Consider the following 20,954-nt stretch of genomic DNA (forward strand, 5'->3'; position numbering starts at 1 on the left):
GTCCTTAAGGAGTCAGTGCGAAACAAAGAGATGGGGAGAAACTAAAGAAGTTTGTGCAAGTTTGTGTGTCTCATTCCTGTTTTGCTGGCTGAATTTCAGCCTCGTCATTTGTACCTGTCTCCCCATTTATTCTCTCTGCATTTCCCTCACTGATTCTCTCCTCTTTTTTCCTCCGCCCCGAAATGAATAGTTAATCAGTCCACTAATTGAGTGACAGTTAGCGAGCGCATTGTTGTAATTGTCCAATCAGAAAGCTTGGAACGGACACAGTCACAGCTGATTCATCTCTGCTTCTTTCTGCTAAATCCACAAGCTGCAATTGGAGGAGGTGCCAACGAGATTTATTTCTCCTATAAGTCGGAAAAATTACTTTAAAAAAGTCTAGCTTGATTTTTATGTCATGTTGACCTTTGTGAGTCAGCGTTACACTTTTATTTAATATTTTCCTAATAGTTACAGAAAACGGAATAGAGAGGAATGTATGAATATGCAACCTCTCATTTCTAATTATATGGAAAAGAGCACTTTACATCTCCTGCTGAAGTCTATATTTTGTCGTCTTTTTGAAGCAATTTGAATACACTTCAGAATGGTGTATCCTATTCTCCTAAACATCTTCTGTTCCTTCGATCCTTCAGATCTCCCACGTTCTCCTGTTTTACTGATACCCTGTCGTTCTAACAAGAAACAAGAGACTCCTGTTGTTTTAAGCACTGTGTACTGTAGTATTTACTAATTGGCCTTAAGGGAAAAGTAAAGTTGTGCAGAAAACTAAATGAAACTGAAGTGAGGAGTCCGAGAGAGATGGTGTGGGAAGGAGACCGGCTGTTCTGTTTTCTCCAGCAGTCCAAGCTAGAGACATGTGGCTCCCCAGACAAGCTGTCCAGAGTGGGAGAGCTCGCTGGACTCATTACAGGCAGGGCCAAGACGGGATAGCTTGACAGAACAGCATTGGATCATACAGAGAATTGGATCGGTCAGAGCAGAATTGTTTTAGTCTGTGTGTGCGTGTATGTGCATGCGCGTGTGCTTGTGTTTGTTTGGAACGGCGTGTGCGGACAACTGTCCATCTCCTCTCTCTCCGTCTGTGCCACCCCTGGCTGCCCCCTCCCCCGCCCCCCAGTGGACATGTACACACAGAAAAACACACTCACAGACTCACACACTCACGTACACGCTGTCTAGGCCTGGCCAGAAGGATCGCTTAAATGTTTTCAGTTGTACTGGACAGCTGAGGGATGAAGTGGCCAACCACAGGCTTCCATTGGTTGGACACCTCATCTAGAAACTGACTCATAGAAATGACTGGACTTGGACCGGCAGGCCAGCCGTCGCTGCCAGTTTATAATAGTTTTATCAGTTTAACTTTCTCTTTATCTTCATCCTTTTTGACAGTCAATCCATCTCTTTTTCAATCCAGTTTGAAGTTAAGCAGAGTTTCTTTTTTCCAGATGATCAGTTTCCATTTTCATTCCTTTCTGAGCTCACAGCTGGAACGGATAAACCTCCAAAACTGCTAATTTCTGTCAACTTTCCACCATAGATCTTATATTCATTCATTTTTAATGTCTGATGCATATCTATAAGAGCTGAACACAGTTGCACAATAATAATTTACATGTGCACTGCCAAACTCAGTTTGTGTGATGTGTAGGAATGTCATTTTGATTCTTGATACCCATATTAAGATGTCATGGTATGAAAACCAAAAATGATTACCCTGTTTACTTAATCGTAAACCTCTCCAATAAAATGTATTTTTAGATCACTGACACAATGGTTTATCTAAAATATGAGCATTATATTTTATTGATACAGAAATCTTGGGAGGCTTGCTGAGTAGTTTAGTAACATTACTACAAGGTTGCATTAGGTTAGCTTCAGCAATAAAACAACATTACATACTAAATGTGCACAGAGGGACTAAATATTTTCAGTAGTACTGTAGAGTTTAGTTTTTATTGCAAACATTTTATGCTGTGGACCACAGATGATTTTACACTGCCTGCAGTACTATCAGGATGGCCGGGCCAATAGGACACCTGCAAAATATTGTACATACATTATATGAAAAACACAATTTTCCTGACATTTTCTCTTCTGTATAGTAATTCTGGCATTGGTGCTCCTGTGCATTTCATTGAAAAATAGATATCCTAAACCCTCCTTCAGTTTTTACACTGTGCAAAGCTATCCAATTGGATTGGACCTTTGGGTGGGCTCGTTCTGGCTTCCATAAAGATGGATCATGACATCTTCAATCTCTAAAAACACTGAACATCTGTATTTAGTTTAATTTTTACTTCATCTTCATCTTTTCAAAGTCCATCCATCTCTTTCTTAATCCACTTTTAAGTTACTTAGTTTCACTTTAAGTTTTTTTCAATCATTAATCATTAACTTCTGTCTACTGATTAATATCTAATGATTAAATCATAAAATATCATAAAGATATCTAACCTCGCAATTAAACTTTCAATAAATAGAGCATTAATACACTTTCTCTGATGCAAATCTAAAGGAGCTTATCTTAGCTACAGAAGAGAATATCTCATCATAATGTTTTCCAGACACGGTCTCCACAAGCACTGAACATTATAACCTTCAGTATTTATCACAGGGCTTTTATTGCCTTAGATAATTTTTTCTGGACTTTATAAAGCACACGTTGTTTAGAAAGTCTAGTGATTTTCCACTTACATTTATTCACAAAGTAGCAATGAAAGAAACATTCATTCCTGCTTCAGGGAACCAAAACCCACAGTATAACAAAATGCTGAATTGATTAACTGTGAACCTCATTAAATATTTATTATCTTTTTTTATGCCCGATTATCTATTATTGTTTGGTCAGAATAATGAGAGATTCTGGGGTTTTTTTTGCTTGTTTATAATCTACCCCCCTCTCCCCCCATATTTTTTGGAATGCTTTCTTTAATATTTTTTCTTTCATCTTCCTTATGCCTCTCTCCACCCCTCCCATTCAGCCCCTCTTGCAGCACTCTGTTTATCAGTAGCAAGTGATCCAAAGAATATGCTTTGTTTCTGAAAGAACAGGAGAAGGAAATAGGAAAGGAGGAGAGAGTGGGTGGATTTGTGAAAAAGAGAAAAATAGAGACTAGGAGAGAAGAGGAGAGGAGAGGTGTGATTTGGTAGCCCTGATGACGCACTGGCACCCACAAACATTTTATGTGTCTGTCTGTCTGTGTGTGGTGGTTCAGATCAGTTGCAATCACTCCCCTCTGCGCCACACACACGCACACACACAAATACACACATGCACCTCTACCACCATCAGCGCCCAGAGGTACCGGCAGGGCCCGCAGTCGCATGGTTCCTTCAGTGGAGCAGGTGTTTTTCTGCGATGTGTTAACGAGCACGGCCTGCTGTCATTTCCGCTTTAAATGGATGTCGCAAATAGAACACACACACATATATAAGCTCTCCGTGTTCTCTTCTCCCAGCGAATTAGCTGAAACAAGGTGATCAAAACTGTTACTGAGCTTTGTATGTCAGCTGTGAGCATTTCTGCACATATTATGTGGAAAAGGTGTGTTAAAAGTGTGCGAAGTATGCACGTGTCAAACATTGGCTAGTTTATTTAAAGGGGCTGAGGTTTCAGCTGCTTAAAAGGACAAACTGAGACGTTTACACAGCTTCCATCTCACCCTGTATGTGCACTCATTCTACTCGTCCAACTTTGTGTGAATCTGCACACGTGTGCACTTTAATCCATGTGTGTATCCATGCTGTTTTCCAGTAAGTGTTATCCGCCTCTGTGGTGTGGAAGTGCTTGACACTCATGTAATCCTGCAGCGGGTCATCTGATAAAGCTGTGGTGCCACCTTTGCGTCAGTCTGTGCCAGCCAGTTGGGTAAAACTCTGCCACCAGCTGCTCAGCAGATGTTTATATTTGTCTCTGCAGTCTAGGAAGGGTTATTCTCGATACGCAATCTTATCTGATGTAATCTTGTCTCATCTGATCTGTCTCTTCTTTCTTGTCTTCTAGTGACCAGTGGTTTTTGTAGATTTGTGTGCGTTGTGTGTCCGCGTGTGAGTATTTGGTAGAGGGGTCGTCACCTCAACACCTGCCCATGTATCAGCCAGATGATGTTTCTGGCATGGATAGTTTGAGTTCTGCGCTGGTAAACATGTTTTTGTCATTTTTTACATGATAATCCGATCTGAATCTGGCAAGCGCTGTGGGAGCCATAGAGATGCTGTGTGTAAGTGTGTGTTTGTGCAACACTGCAGAGTGTGTGTGTGTGTGTGTGTGTGTGTGTGTGTGTGTGTGTGTGTGTGTGTGTGTGACATCTTTTGGACAGATGAGAGTTGAGCAGACAGGCTCCTAACTGTCCAGGGAATAAAATCTGTATTTAAAATCCTTAGCATTATTATTGTTGCAGTTAATGCGACTGTCCATATATCATGATGATTATAGTAATCATCACAACCCCTGAATGAACTATTCCATCAGCATCACTCTTTCCTCTGAATCTGATCTGAATTTACCTGTGTGTGCACCAAGTATTTATTGAAGATATTTAACTCCTACATTTTCTTTCTTTTTGTGTTCATCTTTCTTTTCAGGTGAATACATAAAGAACTGGCGACCGCGGTACTTCCTGCTGAAGACAGACGGCTCTTTCATCGGCTACAAAGAGAAACCTCAGGATGCCGACCTGCCCTACCCCTTAAATAACTTCTCAGTAGCAAGTATGTTACCTACAACATATGCCATTATAGACTCTTGACACTGTGCTCTAAAATTTTGTGTACATGAATTTTTACACTGTATACAGACAGGAACATTAAAGGCAAGTGAGAAAATGATGATCCACAGATTTCTGTCAGAGGGATGCAGCTGCAGATTACATCTTTTTGTTTGACTCAACATTCAGTTGACCGATCATGTCAGCACCTTAAAGATATTGAAATGTTAAACTGTAAGCAGGGTATATGGGAAGACTAGTAGCCAGGAACCTGCATCTTTCCTCTACGTACATTACCAAAGTACCCTGCATACTTCTCTGGAGGCTCATAATTAAGTAATGATATGGTAACACCTCCTGTAATTTATCTGTGAAGGGAACATTTCAGTTCAATGAAGAATCTCTGCAGGTGGTACTGAGTCACAGTCTTGCTTTAGGACAACTCAGCACTTGATGAACTTTTAATAACCATCAGTATTGCCTCCAACTGCTTATAGGACAGAACTGAGTTTCTATTAACCTTTCTGTTTTTAAAAATATCAAATTTTCTCAAGTTAAGGTTACTTTATACTACACATAGATTAAAGACATTAAGTCTGGGAAATGAGAATAAAAGTGGACTTAGCTGGGCTTAGTGGAAATGCAGTAAAATACTTTTTCATGTAACATTGATTAAAGATATCAGTCAGCTCATAGTAAAGTTTGAAAGTGCCTTATAGCAGATAAAATGAAAGACTGAAATGGAAGAAAACAAAATCATTACCATCTGTCCAAGTGAACATCAGTCTACAAGTGAGGGAGGCGGGTTGAGAAGACAGTTATATCTCTGTCAGTATTAAAGAATGCGTGTAATAAAAGTCCTCAAGAAGTAAGTTGTGCAACTAGGCAGGGATCTTGAACTGCCTGAGGGCACATGTGGAGGCAGTAAACCTGATTTTTTTGGGGGGGGTACCACAAGGACTACCATTCAAGCTGAAATGAGATAAAGGAGCAGATAACCTTGTTTAATTTTGCAAAATGAACCAGATTATTTTGTTGTTTTATAAAAAATATAGTGTAACACACAGCAGCTGTCTGTTAATGAATAAATGAGTATGTATTATCTAGTTGTTTACTCTAGTTCATGTTTATACATAATCTGATTGTTACTATGATGGTGTTTGCCCTCTTGGCACAAGGCCTGATGCAGATGCCACCAAAATTATTAGCATCTATTTCCAATTAACACTGTATTGCTGCACAATATCTCAGATTTCAAAATAACATAAATGAGGCGAATATGTTTATTCTTTTAAATCAAATGGCACCTGCAGGGCATGTGAAATATCTGCAGAGAGGCAGAGAATATGTGTGAGACGAGAGCCAAAACAGAAAATATGATGTATGATAGAATACAAGCTGATACCTCAGAGAAAATGATAAAAAATGGTACATCGAACAATGGAGGTGGAGAAAGAAAGATAGGAGTCCAGAAGGGAGGACAAGTACGGGGAATGAGCGATGGTAGCTGATCAGAGGTGGCAGAGGAGAGAGGAAGAACAGGGAAGGGCAGAGATGGAAGGATGATTAGGGTGGAGGAAGAGAAGGACGGAGGGACTGGGAGAGAGGAGGATCATCAGCACCAAACAGACAGGGAGGAGGAGACGAAGACAGGACTGGAGAAGGAGGAAAAAGGGGAGAGGAAAGAGTTTGTGAGGAGGACAAGCCAGGCCATACATCCGGCCCTGGCTGCTTGGCACAGCACTGGCATTGCCACATCTGTTGCCCAAAGCTGGGAGGCCAGGTGGTGTGTGTGTGTGTGACTGTGTGCGTGTATGTGTTTGTTTGTTTTTGCGTGGTTGTGCGTGTGTGTTTGCGTGCGTGAACAACAGAAGTGGTCAGATGGAACAGAGATGGTACAGGCCTGTTCCCTGCAGAGGGACTCATACATACAAGCCTTTCGCGCGCGCGCGCACACACACACTAACACTGCTACACAGTTTTCACAATTGCCTGCTGTGGCAAACAACCCAATTTCATTCAAACTTTACTTTTACGTGTGTGTATGTGTGTGTTTGTCTGTGTGTGGGTGTGAGTGTTTTTTGGCATCAACCATAGCATAACATTGTTTTCAGGCAACACTGCAGGCTGTATTCACAAGTCAGGTTGTAGCTTCTTTGTGTGTGTAGTTTTGTGTGTGTTTACATCGAAGCACTGTGGTCTTGTCATTAACCTTCCTGTCTATATTTAGGCAGAGCCATGACATGCTGTGCTGTGCCACAGTTAAACAGATAGCATTATAAGGAGGGGAAGGGAGAGATGAGCGAGGGAGAGAAGGTGAGCGGAGAATGACAGGAGACAAAAAGAGGACAGAGGGGAGGAGAAAACAGGAGAGAGAGAGATGGAGGGTCACATATGTAGAGCAAGTGGGGGAGACGAGAGGACAAAAGGTGACTCATTAGGCTCTTTTACATCAGTTCTCGTCTCCAAAAACCAGAGAGACTGCAAAGGGGCAATGAAGATGCATTCTTTCCCACAGCAAGCTCACAGCCCCATCTGGCTATGTGTGTATACGTTTCTGCTTTTGTGTACTGTAGTATGCTTTGCGCAGTAATGGACTGCTGTATTGCCTATTTTCATAGAAATGCGTCTGTTCTGATAGTCACCAGATGCGTATGTGGTGCACCACATAATATCCCTTGGCACAGTCATTGGTTGCTGAAGTTGCCGTTTTTTTTAAATCAACAAATTAAAATACAAAGTGCATGTTTTCTTAATGATAATGTTAAGGGTAATTTGTTACATGGCTTCTTTTTCTAGCTAAATGAATTCTAGTGTCACTGTGGCAAGGACTAGGCCTTTTTAACAGCAGAGGGCTTTAAGGGAAAAATACAGATGTTGCTAATAACAACTGCCTAGGCACAAGTGTAGAAAAAAAATACCCTGGCAAATCCAATGGCCGACATGCTATACGTGCATATTTTTAACTTGTCATAAGTCATAAGTAACTTTGACCTGAAGTCACTACATCTTAATTTATTTCTGGTAGAGTTAGAAGTGCTCTGACCTCATCTGAGTTTGTTTCTGCTTATTTGTTTTTCTGGAGTGCAAAGTGATTGCAGTCATCGTACAGTGAAGAAATCACTTTCCTCTGGGTGCCCATTTTCTTTCTTTTCTTTTCTTTTCTTTTCTTTTCTTTTCTTTCTTTCTTTCTTTATTTTTAGAATGTCAGCTGATGAAGACAGAGAGGCCGAAGTCAAACACCTTCATCATACGCTGCCTCCAGTGGACCACGGTCATCGAGAGGACGTTCCATGTGGACTCCCCAGATGAGAGGTCAGTTTTCCTTTAGGCAACAATTCCTAAAGTGTTCAACAATCAGGGTTTGATCAGTGAGTATCTATATCTCTCTGAGAAATGAGTGCAGCATGCTGAATGGACATTTTGTAATCTAGTTAAGACTTATTAGTCAGAATACCAAAAAATGTCTATTCTCTGTTAATTCCACCAGTTTTGAGAAAATCTCCAGCACTGGCTGAAAACCCCAAACCATGACAGAGCCTCCACCATGTTTTATTGATGACTCTCACTGTTGTACATCTGTCTTCTGTACATATTGACAACAACTTGAATCAAAAATGTGAATGCCACAGATTTTCAATCCAGTTCATTTCCCTTCCTTAAGAATTTCTTCTTGATAGCTACGCTTGCACTGAGACCATTTTTGATGACACTTCAGTTAACAGTAGATGGATCACATATCATGAATGTCCTGGTGCATCGCTCAGGTTCTGTGTCAGGTCTTTGCTGGAACGCATGACTTTAAGACCCTGTTCATCCACTATAGATATGTTTTTGGGCATGCTACTGCCACTTGTGTTCTCCACTCCTCCAGTTTCCTTATATTTTTAATGATACTGCGCACCATGCTGAGATATTCCAAGTTTTTGGCTAATAGCTTCTTCAATCACCTCATTAGTGCAAAAATATTATTTTTTGCTTACCAAACTGTGTTATGTTTGTCTTTTCCTTAGATTCAACTAAAGAAATGAGAATAAATTATACACTTGTAAAAAAAGTTATTTAAAATTGCTTCCTTGATAAGCTGACTGTTATATGTAGACACGACAGTGGTTCATCTCTTGAGTTAGTTGCCTTTTTATCCTTGTAGGATGCATAGGTTAGTGTTTCAACAAACAAAAAACATTAAACTGAAAATGATCAGGTGGAGATACTGGACTAAAAATGAATGAAAACCAGCCAAAAAACCACTTTGAAAGCCCTTCAGAAACCCAGAGAACTATTGCTCAAGAGCACTTAAAAAGAAATTTAAAATTGCAAGAGAGTTTGGATCATTGCATGCAAAATATAAAGAAATGACAGGCTGATTTTTGCACAGTAATGTATTCTTTGTATTACATTCCATTTGGAATTGATTTACACTCTCTTCCCAGAAGAGACAGTTTGTTGCTTTCAGGGTCAGCTGTTGTTGCGGTGTTTTTCATGCCACAAGTCGGTGCTTGAATTTTTCTTGAGTATCGTGCCTCTTTCTCAATAACCTGTGGCTACCACCAGTCAAATTGACATCCACGACTGCTTGACGAAGCATTTTTTTTTTCCATTAAGGGAAGCAAAAATAGCCAAATGAGTACAAATCATGTTGAAGTAAAATAAATGGAAAGTACATGGGTAAACGAATTATCAATGGCAGGGATACAGGATGTATGAAGAGGTCTGTACTGTATTGCTTTTGGTGGTGTGAGAGAGAAAGGAGAGGGTGAGAGAGACAGAGTGGAAAGGAGACCTTTCAAGTTGCGTTGGCATAAATTCTCCAGCTGCTCAGTTCCTTTCTGAGGAGCTGAGGTGTTTATCTCCAGAAAATGAACAGCTTTGCCCAGAAGACCACAGATGCTTCTGTGCATCCTTTGAGTTTTTTTTTTTGTGTGTGTGTGTGTGTGTGTGTGTGTGTGTGTGTGTGTGTGTGTGTGTGTGTGTGTGTGTGTGTGTGTGTGTGTGTGTGTTCTTCTTTTTATTTATTCATTTTTTTGGGGGTCTATGTGTGTGGGCTGCAGCTGTCTGTCTAACTTGGTGTTATATGTTGCTTTTATAGTAGTTTAGTCTCTAGATAATCAAATAAGCATTTGAGAGATAACATTAAACTAATAACTTTATATTGATGGAGGAAGAGGAAGTAGATGACTGTGAGCTCCAGATGTGCCTGTGCTTTGTTGTAGAAGTGCGCGCAAGATTTTTTGCGTTATTGAAGTGGGTTGGAAAAAAGTCTGCGTGTGGGAGTCTGTGCTGTTGTGTGTTACTGTATCTGTTGTACTGTACCCGTGCTGGCAGAGCTCCAGCTACCACAGCACCAACCCAGAGAGGGTGGCACGTGTTGGCGTGGTGCCCGACTGTAGGCAGGCCCATTATCTCTCATTAGCAAAAAAAAACCCCTCATTACACAAAAAAAAATACTCAAAATGAGAGAGCATTTATCTGCTGTCTGACCTTGAGAGAGTTCCCGTTGCTTTTCACGTAGCACACACACATTCGCACAATATGGATGCCACAAATTGAGTGCTCCACTGTTGTTGATAGAGTGTAACTTGAGTTTGCCCTTGTTTTGGAGTGTGTAGGGTATGCTAAGAAGTCTTTGCAGAAGAAAGAGATTCAGATCTTAAAAACACACTGCTCTGTTTAGGTTCAGATGAATATTCCTCCAGATCCCTCAAGGAAACATATGGGCGTCTAACTCAAAACAAAACAAAGCAGACAGAGGTGAATGTTTATGAGTCAAGCAGGTTTCATTATTATGATCTCCTCACAGCTTACTCTGGGTAAGTGTGTTTTCAAAGTGCATTCTCGTAAATCCAGATTTGCTTCTCCCGAGTCCAGGGGATTTCAGAATATTTGAGTATCATTTTTACTTCACCTCAGTTCAAGCTCTCTGGTGTTTTCTGCTAACATGTAACCCCTGCATGTGGCACAGGATTAACACTGTTTGAGTGAAGATCAGTGGCATAAAAAAAACTTCAAAGTACAAGTCATTTTGAACCATTTCATTCTTGAGGAAAACTTTCAAGTTGTGTGAACTTAAACTAATTTACAATTTTTTGGATACTGCTAAAATCACAGAATCTTCTCTTCTCTTCTCTTCTCTTCTCTTCTCTTCTCTTCTCTTCTCTTCTCTTCTCTTCTCTTCTCTTCTCTTCTCTTCTCTTCTCTTCTCTTCTCTTCTCTTCTCTTCTCTTCTCAGGGTAGAGGGAAGCTAGACCCTCTGTCCTAACCATTATATTCATCATTGTTAAATACAGTTAATGCACCTTAACATCTTGATGCATGGCCATCCATGCTGCTACAGATTATAATCACACACACACACACGCACACACACACCTTCTCTGAACAGATGTTGAACATCACTGCTAATGGAAAGTCAATGGGGAGGAACAATGTTAGCAAAAAACAAAGCATTGTTCCCTCTAATGCACTGGTGTGTATTTGCACACACTCATTCACCCCCTCGCCTCTCGCACATGCACACACACAGACTGGTAGGCATTAGTTCTGCTCTATGATCATTGCTCATTTGGTTGATTCTCTAGTTGACCGTGTTTCCACTCTGTTGAACAAATAGGTGTTTATGTTAATTGAAAACACTTTGATGCCTTTAAAAACCTGGTTAAATAAGTGCACTCAAATTTCTTTTTAATATTAGGACCAGTATAATGCATTACACCAATTTAATGTTTTTATACATGTGCTAGTTACAGGTGTGTGCTTAAGCATAGTAAACTGGACCTTTTTGGACAGTCAGTATATTAAGAAAGGTCTTAGTAAGGCTGCAAATGCTAACTTTACCTTTTTACATGCTTTGACTCCAGAGATGAGTGGACAGAGGCAATTCAGATGGTGGCTGACAAGCTGCAGAGACAAGAGGAGGAAAGGATCCAGTGCAGCCCCACCTCCAACATCGACAACATGGTGGAGGAGGAGATGGACATCTCCACTACACACCACAAAAGAAAGGTAAAAACTACACTTGCACGTGCATGTATTTTATACCCAAGGTACAAAAAATATTCCAGCCGTTATGCTGTTTTATGTCAGCTCATAATTTTTTTCATGTTATAATACTCCAGCGAGTAAAATCAGTCCTGCTAAATATCTTCTGTGAAGGCACAGGTGATACTTGGGCACATTTCCTACTACATACATAAAAAAATAAATTTAACAATCTACCACTAGCTGCCTCCTCTGGCTCTGCTGTTTATTACACCCCACTCTGTAAAGGTTTTATGTAATAATGTTATGGTTCAATAAAAATCTGTTTTCAGTGTCTATCGTAGACTAAAGGGCTTGTTTTGACCTGACAGTCGCACTCGGCATGGTCATGAAGATGACTGGGAGTCATCTCACGGGTGCCATTAACATCACTCATGAATTTCATGGCATTTAGCCCAGTAGCAGTCAATAAATGTTGTTTTTGGCTGCTTGAATTTAGATATCATTTACATTGAGGAAGATTGCCACTTTTCTGTTACATGAAAAACGGCTTCACAGAGAATCCTCATTGTATTGCTTAAAGGAGAAAAATATACTTATTTCAAAATATTCACAGCCCTACACTTCCAATGGGATTTTAATGTTTCTAAATGCCAGTAGATACTGCATCAATTATTCAACTGAGGAACTCATGATATTGGCCTTCTCTTTTTTTCCTCTAATAGACAATGAGCGACTTCGACTACCTGAAGCTGCTGGGAAAGGGAACCTTTGGTAAAGTGATTCTTGTCCGGGAAAAGGCCAGCGGGAAATACTACGCCATGAAAATCCTTAAAAAAGAAGTCATTATAGCCAAGGTGAGTCTGGAAAATACATCAAGTATGTATTTTCAGTTGCGTCCATTAATTTGAATATTTTATCTTTTACTGTACTTTTGATTCTGGGTAATGTCAGATGTCAGTATTGGTTGTTTTTATTGTACTGCTGCAGCACTGTTCAGCTGTCCTCTTTCTTAGTGGTTTAAGTGGACTGATAATGGTTTTCATTGCATGTTGTCTGAACAGGATGAAGTGGCTCACACACTCACAGAGAGCAGAGTACTAAAAAACACCAGGCACCCCTTTCTAACTGTAAGTACCTCGTACACACTAAACACAACTGGTTTAAATTTATAGATCTTTACATATGGACCGTGTCCTGACATCTGTACACACACAGCTTATTCATCCTCCACATACCTGAGTTATGATTTAGAAGCCACATTGTTGTACTTTAACAGCTGCATCTGTTAGCTTTGATGTACACATTCACACATTAGCTGCTGCACACATATATGCATGTTCACACACAGACACACACACACACACACACACACACTATCGAAAGAGCAATTACACTTCACATCTGAGTTTAGCCCCGTCACACCTGCAGCCACAAAGAGACTTCAACCAACTGTTCTTTTGTTTAGCAGATTTCTCCCTCAAAAGAGAAAGTGAACACACAGACACACAGACACCTACTTGCTTTGAATAAACAAATAGAGGCATAAACAGTTTAAAGCTTAGGCCGATCACGTTGTGCTCCTCCTGCTGTTCTAGCTAGAACGGCAAGACTTCCTGCTGTGTATGAAATCGTTCACTCACCCACTTCACTGTTCACTGTACAGGGAGTGCATACGAAAACAGGCAGATTGTTTGTGTTTTTTAAGCCAAATGAAGAAGGAGCATTCCATATTACCTCTCCTGTACAACCAGTTAGGCCTGAAATGTTATATTACATATATATCCTGAGATTATTTTATTTTAATTAATGCAAGGCTGATGCTTTCAGTGCCTCGGTGAATGATTTCTTTTATATAAATTGTTTGTGTGTGTGGTTTTTGTTTCAGTCTCTAAAATACTCATTCCAGACTAAAGACCGCCTCTGTTTCGTCATGGAGTATGTGAATGGAGGAGAGGTAAGAGACACACACATTTGTGATGGATGTGCTGTGTGTGGTTTCTCATCTTTGTGTTACTACTTTAAAGAGCCGGTTAAACCACATTTCCACCACAATAACTGTCGGCGAGTTACTTTCTCACAGTAACTGTCTTATGGTATGTAAACAGATACATTCCTGGATCTGTTATCTTAATTTTCATTTCAGTTTTTATATATCAGGGTTGTTACAAGTGTTTTAAATCATATTTAATCACTCTCCAGATGCCAGTGTTCAGCCAAACTAAAAGAGACTGGATTTAAATTGTAAATTAGTTGTTTTTGTGATTATTATTATTTCAAAGACAATTTCCTAAACAGTTTTTTGGGTTCATAAATGTCTCACAGATGAATACAGAATATGTTGTAATTGTATGTGCAAAGCTGCAGCAGCAGTGCCGGGAATGATCGGTTGAACGTGCAAACACTGAAGAAGTGGCTAAAGTTTCGCTTTTGGATTGCTTTCTAACACGGTTAATTTTCCAACCAACTGGCCTCTCACTTGCCTTCTCGCCTCTCTTTTCTGTACTCTCCTTCTCCTGCGTGTGTCTATTCATGAACACACCTATGGGGAGGACACAGCCAGAATGACAGTCTGAGATGAAATGAGTTTGGATTCCCCCACTTTTCCATTTCTCAGATTTTTAATCGGGCCGTTTTTGCAATCTTGGTTCATTCCCTTAGTGTAACTGTCACCTGCTCCCCTCCCAGCTAGTTAAGCAGTTCAGCCAGCACCAGGCCTGAGCAGAACTCACACATACATACAAACACACGCACCAAATTTTTACCTCAACGGACAAATTGTGACCACACATGCCTCACACACACACCACACACACACACCGAACCCATTACAAACCTGCCACAGTCACAGCTGCCAGTACACTGATGAAGGCCCACCTGTCGTGTTACCCCCTCTCACCACAGCTTCAACACATACTCACACACATGCACACACTTGCACACAAACAGACACCATTTGAGCAAGGTGGTCTGTGAGGATCACTCCAGTGGCCATTATGCAAACCTCCCTGAACAATTAATGGGGAGATATCTGCCCTTTGGCCTCATGGGTAATTTGTACGACTCGACTGTTGCGGCACAGCAGGCTGATGTCAGTTTGGTGCCACATGTGTAGCTGTGTGACAGTGAGAACTTGACAACTGACAGCGAAGGAGAAAGTAAGTGAGGAAGGGAATGTGAGGTGAGCCATTTAAAAGGAAGACAGGAGAGGTCAAACCACAGGAGGGGTTGTACTCTTTAAAGTATGAAAATAAGCCTTGTGCCAAAAACAGAGAACGGTGGATATGAGAATGGAGCAAATGAAGACGGAGGCTCAGGGGGCAAGGCCAGTTAGGCCACTAATGAGTACTGCACCGTAGGCAGTCGGGGGGCTGTTGGCGACAGCGGCAGTCGGCCTGTCTTTAACTAGACTGGTGTATTGATTAAACCCTTGATTTGGCCCCCATCGCCGAACTCCACGCCAGCACCGTGCCAACCTAGCCCAGAGGGTAACGTGGAAGAGGTATGCGTGTCTGTGTATGTGTAGTGAGAAGGGGGTGTGGGGGGGGCCACTAGATGAGGCGCCAGCTGCCGAGCGCCTCCACCCGCCGTCCTCTGAGACCCCCCCCACACACATGCACCCCTCACACACACACACGCGCACACACACCCCACTCACCCTCCCCTCCGCTATCTATCATCTCAATATGGTGCGGGCAGCCAGTTTGTGTTGTGCTAATTTCCTCCAATAAATCAGTAATTATTGCTGTGCCGTCCCTGCTGTCTCTCCCCCTTCTCTCTCCCCCGCCCTCTCTCTGTTCTCTCCCTCTCACCCGCTCTTCCCTTCTCGTCCTTCCTCCTTTTCCCGCAGCTGTTTTTCCATTTGTCCAGAGAACGGGTGTTCTCAGAGGAGCGCACGCGCTTCTACGGCGCAGAGATTGTTTCGGCTCTCGACTACCTGCATTCAGCCAAGATTGTGTACCGGGACCTCAAGGTAAACAGAAACAGGGAGGAAAAGCAGGCTGGGGGCATGGAAGAGAGTGATCAGATATTTTAGGGAAAACTTCTTTTGTTTTTGCCCACCTCTTGTGTTTCGGTGTCCCTCCCCGTCCAGGAGAAGACAAGTGGCTCAGGATGTGTAGTAATTAAAGAGACGGACAGGGACAAACTCACACAGACATAAAGCAGCAAAGAATTGCAGGAGGCAGGGAGAGAGGGAAGGAGAGAGGTGCTGATGCCACAGAGGTAGAGAGGTAGATTGCTCCGTCTGAGTGCCTGCCTGGCAGCCTTGGCCCCAGCCCCACTCGCAGCAGCCAAGAAAACAGAAAGGAGAAAAAGCAGACAGAGAGTGAGAAAAACACTTCAGCCATTAAAATTAAAAGGTTGAGTGGCTCCACTACATGCCTGAAGTTTATTTCCCTTTTCAACTTGGTGTTTGTGTGTCTGAGTGTGTGTACTGCCACACTGTGGAGTAATACAATACAGCTTACTCGTCCCTCACTGCTTTCCTCTTCAAAGTGATAACAAGTTTGACTCCACAGTGCACAAAAAGTGTTCAGCCAGTTAATAAAGTGTCACATAATGACAAAGAGATTTTGATTTCCTTCCAGTTGGAAAACTTAATGCTGGATAAAGATGGCCATATCAAAATCACAGATTTTGGGCTCTGCAAGGAGGGCATCACTGATGCTGCTACCATGAAGACCTTCTGTGGTACACCAGAGTACCTTGCACCTGAGGTAATGTTTTTTTTTTTTTAAATGTGTGTATATACATTTATGTTTTTGTCATCAGAGGGTGAATGTGAGGTGCCTGCACTGCACTGCAATGCGGTAAATAAGCACACATCCTTGGTATTTTCACTTGGATGTATGCACATCTGTAATCTTGTACAGGAAAGGAGAAGCTTTTTTTCTTTGATCTTCACTAATTGATCACTCACGTGTGTACCCCACGTGTGAAATTTGAAGTGTAACATGATGTGTGGTGTCAGAGAATTTGATGCATTTGTTGCTTAACGTTTTCATTAAAATTCTGTTTTTATTTATAGATAAGAAGAAGAAGAGATGAGAAGCAGTTAAAGAAATTGCTAATATGTCACAGGGCACATTCCTGAGAGTTGTACTGTATAGTAGTTCTGGGCACCATGTAAAAACCATACACTGTCAGGACAGTGTACGTGTAAGATATTTTTAGAGGTGCAGGATATAGAGCTCAGCCTGTTTCCACATGCGACATTGATTCAGTCATGAACATGTTAGGTGTTCAAAGGCCAAAAAGCAAAGGATTCAAACCACCAGATCCACGAAGGAGCGTCCACTTTTTAAACTGATTTATATAATTGATCAACAAGAGAAATCTCAGTGACTGTATGTTATGTTCCGTAAACTGAGCAGATTGACTTAGGCCTCGTAGTACATAAAAGCATCTGTGGCATCCACAGGCGGCCTATCCATTAGGCAGCTTTTCTGCAGTGCTCAGGGTTCCACCAGGAAGGCCCCTGTGAACTGTGAGACTCATGTTGCCCACTGCACAGTTTCTGTTTATCTAACAACAGCCCTGGCTGATTAATTTAACTACCGGAATTATTACTGAGCTTTGATAAATGGGTGCCTGCAGGGTAGGTTCATGAAGAACCTGTAGGAGCCACACATACAGTATCCTTTACTGCATTACAAAAATCCATTGTTAATAGCAAAATGTATTTCTAAGTATTGAAACACACTGAAAGAGAGGTCATTCTGTGTTTCGTTATCATGAATTATCTTATTGTTTCATTTATGTGTCTGGTTGAGGCGGAGCTAATGCGCTCAGTACACTTGAATCACAAAGTGATGATCCAGAGACTCTCTCCCGACCCGTTACCCATAACACTCATGAGGGTGTTAGGAGTCTTCTTATAGTGGAATTTATGTATGTACAGTTTCATTTGCAAATTTCACAGGCAAACAATTTCCATAATATCAGGGTGAACAGTAAATATGCAGTTTTTGCGTGCGAAGCAGGGTGTTGGTTGAATTGGAAAAGGGCAAAGCACGGTTCCTCTCACACACACACACAAAAACACACACAAACACACAGCGCTACGATCTTGTAATCATTTTTTTCAACCATCCGCTGTCCAGTCATCAGCTCTGCCTCACTCGAAGGCCAGCAGATCAACTGCAGAGAGTGTTGCACGACTGTGGGTGGTGGAAGCAGAGCGATGGTGATGTGGAGATGAAGGCAGGAGGGGAGAGGCATAGTATATATCCCACTCAAAAAAGTATGGAGGACAATTTGGCGCAGCATTTTGTGCTTTTTTTTTTTTTTAGTCCCTTCCTTTGCGTGCCAAAAGCTGATTGGAGGCTGTTGGTTATTTTTCACAGGATGTGCGTCTGTGTGTATTTATATGTGTGTGTGCGCGCGTGTGCGCTGTGTGTGTGTGTGTGTGATTGCAGTAGAAAGTGCAGGCTAAAGCGAGGCAGATGGCGGCAGATGGGCGAGGTTGGAGGAAGGTGCTCGGAAAAAACCTGGAAATCTACACCACCGCCGCCGCCACTCGCCCGCCCGCAAGCTCTGCTCGCCCGCCCGCGTGTAAAAATAACACAGTTTGCTCGGAGCCAAGTTACAGAGATGCAAAGTAGCCGGGATAAAAAAGAAAAAGGGGGGATGGGGGTTGAAGACAGAGGAAGATGAGAAGGGAGAGAAAATATTTCAGGGTTACAGGAGTGAAATTCAGACAGTTCCTGTGTTTGCCGTCAGTGAAAAGGGCAGATGAGAAGTGAATAAAGAGGGTTTCTGTCTGCTGCGTGCCTGAAGAACACACAAACAGATACTGCAGCAACGCAACGCTGAATAATTCTTCATCCAAACTCATAAAGAATTAGATTGAAGTGTTATCATTTGTTTCAAGGGAAGTCAACAATTATAAAAAAGATTAATGTAAGATTAATAAAGAATAAGCAGTGTAAGATCCTCGCAAAGGGATGGAACGGGATCAGAGAAAACACATGGAGAGTGTTTTTTTTCCTTTTCTTTTTTGTGCGTTTGACACATTTCTTTGTGGCAAATTTGAAAGTGTTAAAGGGAATGGATTTGGGCCTTTTCCATTTATTTTTATGTGTTTGTTTTTATTTTGTTTGTATGTTGTATATGTTGGGTATTATTGCGACTCCTTTTCTATTGTAAATGTTTCACAAACATAGCGGCACAGTCAGCGTATTTCAAAATGTTAGCACAGTGACAGCACAAATTCATTTTCAAGTGATGACACTTTGGAGATGGAAGGCCTCTGTCTGATACCCACAATATGGGATAGTATGTTCACAGTATATGAACTGTGTATGTGGATGTGTGTTTGTGTTTCCTGCTGGGTATCTGGGCTGGTACAGCCTCAGGCTGTGTGTGCCCATCCCGTCCCATCTAGCCCTGTCCAGGCTGCCAAAGCCCTCATCCTGCGATCGGCAGCTAGCTGCCACATGGCTGCCACTATAGGGACCAGGACAGGACAGGACCTTCTCCATCACTGCTGCTTTAAATCACTCTCCTCTCCTCCTTCTCTTCTTCGCATCCTCTCCTCCTCTTCCTCACCTCCTTCTTTCCTCCTCTCCTCTCCTTCTTCTTTCCTCTCCTCTCCTCTCCTCTCGATTTGTCCCATTTGTTTCTTCCTGTCTTGTCCTATTTATTTGCCCTGCCTCTTTTTAAATTATACACATAACCACACATGCCATAAACACACACACACACGCATACACACTCCAGTGCCTCCATGCCTCGGGCTGTGGGGCATCATTCTGGCTCTGTGTGGATTAATCTGCTCCCTGCCTGCAACCGAGCTGCCACCACTTTCTTTAGTCCCAGGACACACGGACACACCATTACACACACTGTTACAGACACTGACAACCACATACGTATACATGCCTAACTGGACACACTGATTAGTTTGCATTTCTGTACCTTTTTTGTACAAAGATGCAAAATCAACCTCGTAAGCTGCTCTGAATTTCATAAACGGTTCCGTGTGTGTGTGTGTGTGTGTGTGTGTGTGTGTGTGTGTGTGTGTGTGTGTGTGTGTGTGTGTGTGTGTGTGTGTGTGTGTGTGTGTGTGTGTGTGTGTGTGTGTGTGTGTGTCCTCGAGCTGCAGGAACTGAAACAACACCAAACATCTCACACTCAAAACTTTATGAATTTGATGAGGATGGATAAATATTCCATCTGCTGTGTGTGTGTGCGTGTGTGTGTCTTGCAGTCTCCCAGCAGTCTAAGCCAGTGTTATCCCTCCAGCCGTACCAGTCAGTAATATATCTGGAGCTGGCGGTGTGTTTCATTCCCCCAGCTCTTCTCTGCAGCTGCCAACTGGGTGACCAGCTTAATTCTCACCCAAACACACATTCACACATAAAATAGCACTCATAAGTCTCTTATTCACTTCCACGTACTGTACATGTTGACTTGCACACATTGAAGCAGTCCGCCTGCATCATTAGCAGTTTAGTGTCAAGTGCATGAGCTCAGTCAGTTAATGACCAGCTTTCCGTGGTATTGAACTGCTGTAGAAACTCACAGGCAGCTGTTTGGTGTGTTCTTCGTATTCTTCCTTTTTTTTTTTCTTCCCTGCGTGGTGCACTGTGACATTTGAATTCAGCCGTCTTATCTAATTGTAGAGCTGGAAAGAAACTGCCAAGTAAAAATGTATTCAAAATAAGCATATTGCATATTTTCTGCCTGCCTTCACGGCATTTTAGGCTGTGGTTACTTTAAATGACAGCAACTCTGTTTAGGATTTAAAATGCAGAAATATGCTAAATAAAACTAGATTTTGCTTCCTCGAGTTTCCTCATACAGTTGATTATATCACATCTGTAACATTGAACTGATACATTTAGAGTGGTATGGTTTGATTTTAGACACTGTTTTCACCTTTTGACACTGCTAATAAGGCCTATGTGAACATCAAAGCACAATTTGCAATTAGTATGCATCAACGTTTTTTTGTTGTTGTTTTTTAAAGTTTATTAACAGTTTTGATATGTGACCCTGTTTTCTGTTTAATATGAGCCAGTTATGTATTTATGACACCTGTCCTCCCAGCATCTGCCACACAATGTCTGGTGTTAGTTCAGAGTGGAGTATATGTTTTTAAATATTATGATATTATTAAATTCACTGTGTAATTGTTTCATGTCATTTTAAATAGTGGCAGTACAAACAGGCCTTTTGTGAACGTTTTAGTCTCTGTTAGCGTGTGCTCATGTCCACCCTGACTGGTCCATTATTAACAGTGAGTGAGATGTTGTTATT

At 41.7% G+C, this 20,954-nt stretch overlaps 1 protein-coding gene across 8 annotated transcripts in view; it reads left to right on the plus strand.

Annotated features, from left to right (window-relative positions):
* Positions 1-20,954, plus strand: part of LOC309720559 (RAC-gamma serine/threonine-protein kinase) — a 55,358-nt gene that overhangs the window by 26,686 nt on the left and 7,718 nt on the right. For all 8 annotated transcript variants that reach the window (XR_014280514.1, XR_014280515.1, XR_014280516.1 and 5 more), the window contains 8 exons: positions 4,591-4,716; positions 7,916-8,027; positions 11,570-11,714; positions 12,416-12,547; positions 12,755-12,820; positions 13,579-13,647; positions 15,541-15,663; positions 16,280-16,408. Coding sequence is in view for 4 of the 8 variants with exons in the window: in XM_082557589.1 (XP_082413715.1) it covers positions 4,591-4,716; positions 7,916-8,027; positions 11,570-11,714; positions 12,416-12,547; positions 12,755-12,820; positions 13,579-13,647; positions 15,541-15,663; positions 16,280-16,408 (902 nt within the window). In the remaining 4 variants the exon portion in view is untranslated. The remainder of the gene's footprint in view (positions 1-4,590; positions 4,717-7,915; positions 8,028-11,569; positions 11,715-12,415; positions 12,548-12,754; positions 12,821-13,578; positions 13,648-15,540; positions 15,664-16,279; positions 16,409-20,954) is intronic.

Source organism: Aulonocara stuartgranti (assembly GCF_965226115.1).
Source record: "Aulonocara stuartgranti genome assembly, chromosome: 13".
NCBI lineage: Eukaryota > Metazoa > Chordata > Actinopteri > Cichliformes > Cichlidae > Aulonocara > Aulonocara stuartgranti.